Raw genomic sequence first — 3,229 nt, 5'->3', positions numbered from 1 at the left:
TCTGTTGTATTCGGTTTTCGCCGATACTTTGAGGTTCTATATTTTCAATCAAATTTCTTTTTCCTTTCAATATTCTGCTCTATGTCTTGTATGCTTTATTCAAGTTCTATAGAATATGTATTGATTAATTTTGATTGATTTACATTCACTAATTTTCATCGCTTGTTAGCATAGCTTTTATGTTAGTTCGTGCAAATCTTTATTATGTTTGCTTAACTCGGAAAATAGGAGTGTAAATCGCATAATGTCAATTACGTTTGTTGATTGATGTTATATTCGAAAAGGGATTATAATCTCCTTAGGGCATGAAAATTATATTAACAAATGATAAATTAGGAGATCGAAACAGTAGATCAATTTGTTTATCATATTTGTAATCAGTTTCTATTAATCAGTAGCATAATCAAAAATAAATAAAAAAACCCATTTGTTTCGATCGGTTGGTTAAGTTGATCAAGAGTCTTTGCGATATGACTCGAGTGTCGTTGCCCTAATTACAATTTTTAATTACTCATTTTTGACTCGCGTACGCCAGCAGATCATTGCACATGTATCCTCTCCTGTCTTTTATGTTCCGCCTCCATGTTGCCTCTTATCCAACAGCTAAAAAAAAATTCAAGATAGAAAATAAAAATAAGAAAACAGTATTGAAGAAGTATCAATGGTGGATATTGGAGCAGAATTGAGGGCAGTAGAGAAACAAAAGGAGAGGATCCATATCCTTATTTATAAGGTCCGATATTACAATTGGGATGGTTGGATCGGCAAGAATCAAATAGACACCCGACAGTTCAAAATTCTTGACATGGTTTATGACGATTAGTTTTACCTTTTATGTAGTAGTGATGACAGAGTTCACTTATAACATATATGTGTTATGTCTCACGTCTCAAGGCTAATCAACAACACAACACATTAAGCATTTGTTTATCTCTAATCAGTCAAAATTACACACATACGATTTTGTGGATATTTAATGGTCTCCCATCCGAGGAAAAGTCGAGTAGGCATAAATACAACCGAACATGAGTCAACCTAATATTTCTAAAGTCTATTGAGGTTTAGCATGGTTGCAAGACTGCGAACTTAGTAAATAAACACAATAGATATGAATAATTGGAAGCAATCACATATTTCAAAGCGTGGATATTGTCAAGTTTGAATGCAAGATTATTTTGAAATCTAATTTGTAATCACAAATGTTTTTACAATAGTTTGAATGCAATCACAAATGATCACAACTAAATGAGTCACCATTGGATGAGGAAGTAAATTATGTTACACTACCTGCAGGATTACTAAAACCTCTTTCAATCCCCAACCAAGTTTGAGAAGACATTGCTATGAACTTCATAAGTGGTTTACATAGCTATAATTTTTTCACCATCAACATCATGGTTGGCGTGGTCCGACTTATAAAATATGTCAATTTTTGTCACTAAATTCAAACTATTAGCTTGAATTAGATGTTGAACCAGATTTCCCCCCCTGTTATTAGCTTGTAGATTCTATGAAGTAAGAGGATATCATGTGAAAAATCTGTTGTCATGTTTGGATTATGTATGTTAACTTACAGACTCATTCCATTCACTAGACACTTTTCTTTTTACTCTCTCAAATTTATGACAGAAATTGCAAACATTTAGATATACCAAAGTAAAGAAAAGGGAAACATACCAATTTATCATTAAATGAAATGTAAACATTCTCATTGCAATTAGTAACACCAAAACACTAATTCTCCATGTTTACAAATAATCAAATTCTCTAAAACTTAAACAATTATAAACTATTATCAAGACCGATGAAGAACTGAAAAATCAAATCTTTTCTTCTCTTCATTCCATTTCAGAGCAATTTCATCTCCTTTCTTCAAGCTTCTTCTCTGTGCAAAATCTGTGATCCATGTATTGTTGAAGACATGGCTATCGTTGGAAGGTCGTATCTTGAATGTAAGAGAAAGAGGAAATCCAATGTCAACATCAAATACTTCAACTTCAACTCCTTCTTTCTCAGCTCTAACTTTATCCACCACAGGAACCACCCACTTCTTAGCCATATCTTTGTTTAACAGAAGTCTACAGTTATCATCAAGATCACTATTTGTCAGCACCTTCTTGATCATCCATGGATCACCAACATTGGTTGAACAATCACAACTTGTCCCAACAGAACTGCATGTGCTGTTTGTTGTTGAAACATAGGTTTCTTGTTGGACAGGTTTTTGTTTCTTGACAAATTGTGTCTCATGAAGACAACTACAAACATTAAGAGATAGATGGAGACAAACATTAGGATATGAAGACATATCCAACAGAGATGAAGAAACATTGTTCATCTTGTTATTTTTGGTTTCTTGGTGTCCACGTTTCCGCTTACGGGTGACTTGTGTGGAACATGAACAAGAACCAAAAGCAAGTACAAGATGGGGACAAACATAGGTAACAGAAGAAGAAACAGACGATGATGATGATGATGATGATGATGAAGAATATGAAGATGAATGGGATGAGGCAGGCATGAATGAATGATATGAGGTAGCCATGGATCAAAATCAGAGAAAACTTGCGCAAGAAGAAAGTGTCGCTCTGAAATTGAAAGAAAGTGTTATGCTGAAAGTGTTAAAGAACTAGTTGTTTTTATAGCTAATTAAGTTTAACGGCTAGTTAATCTTTTCTCATTAGATTTTTTTTTTCTTTCTCAATTTTATTAAATCTTAATGAATCTTTCCTTTATTACATATTAATGACTAAAGATTTTTTTTGTTAGTTTTTTTTTTAATTATTATTTACAGCGAATGGTAACATTAGATTTTATTTTTATTTCGGTTCATTTTTCCTTTTTTATTTCTACTGCAATATTAGATTTTATTTTTATTTTCCCAATTTTATTAAATCTTAATGAATCTTTCCTTTATTACATATTAATGACTAAAGATTTTTTTTTGTTAGTTTTTATTTATTTTTATTTACAGCGATTGGCAACATTAGATTTTATTTTTATTTCGCTTCATTTTTCCTTTTTTATTTCTACTGCAATATTAGATTTTATTTTTATTTTCTCAATTTTATTAAATCTTAATGAATCTTACATTTTTACTACGTATTAATGGGTCAAGATTTTTTTTGTATAGGTTCAAAATTATGAATAATGAAGACTTTAAATGCCACCCAATAAGGTATAGTTTATCATGAATGTGAAATTACAGTTTTAGATTTTCTAAGACATT

General features: G+C 31.2%; 1 protein-coding gene across 1 annotated transcript; it reads right to left on the bottom strand.

Moving 5' to 3' along the window:
- Positions 1-1,795: 1,795 nt before the first annotated feature.
- Positions 1,796-2,338, bottom strand: LOC127081307 (putative B3 domain-containing protein At1g78640). Its single transcript, XM_051021577.1, has one exon. The coding sequence runs from the start codon at positions 2,336-2,338 to the stop codon at positions 1,796-1,798; it is 543 nt and encodes a 180-aa protein (XP_050877534.1).
- Positions 2,339-3,229: the final 891 nt, after the last annotated feature.

The sequence above is a fragment of the Lathyrus oleraceus genome, chromosome 5, assembly GCF_024323335.1.
Source record: "Lathyrus oleraceus cultivar Zhongwan6 chromosome 5, CAAS_Psat_ZW6_1.0, whole genome shotgun sequence".
In the NCBI taxonomy this organism is placed as follows: Eukaryota; Viridiplantae; Streptophyta; class Magnoliopsida; order Fabales; family Fabaceae; genus Lathyrus; species Lathyrus oleraceus.
The sequence above is the reverse complement of the archived record's forward strand: the minus strand, read 5'-3'. Positions and strand labels throughout refer to the sequence as shown.

Bases quoted from the DNA above. Each gene is read 5' to 3' on its own strand.
- LOC127081307 (XM_051021577.1), bottom strand. From the start codon at position 2,338: ATGAACAATGTTTCTTCATCTCTGTTGGATATGTCTTCATATCCTAAT.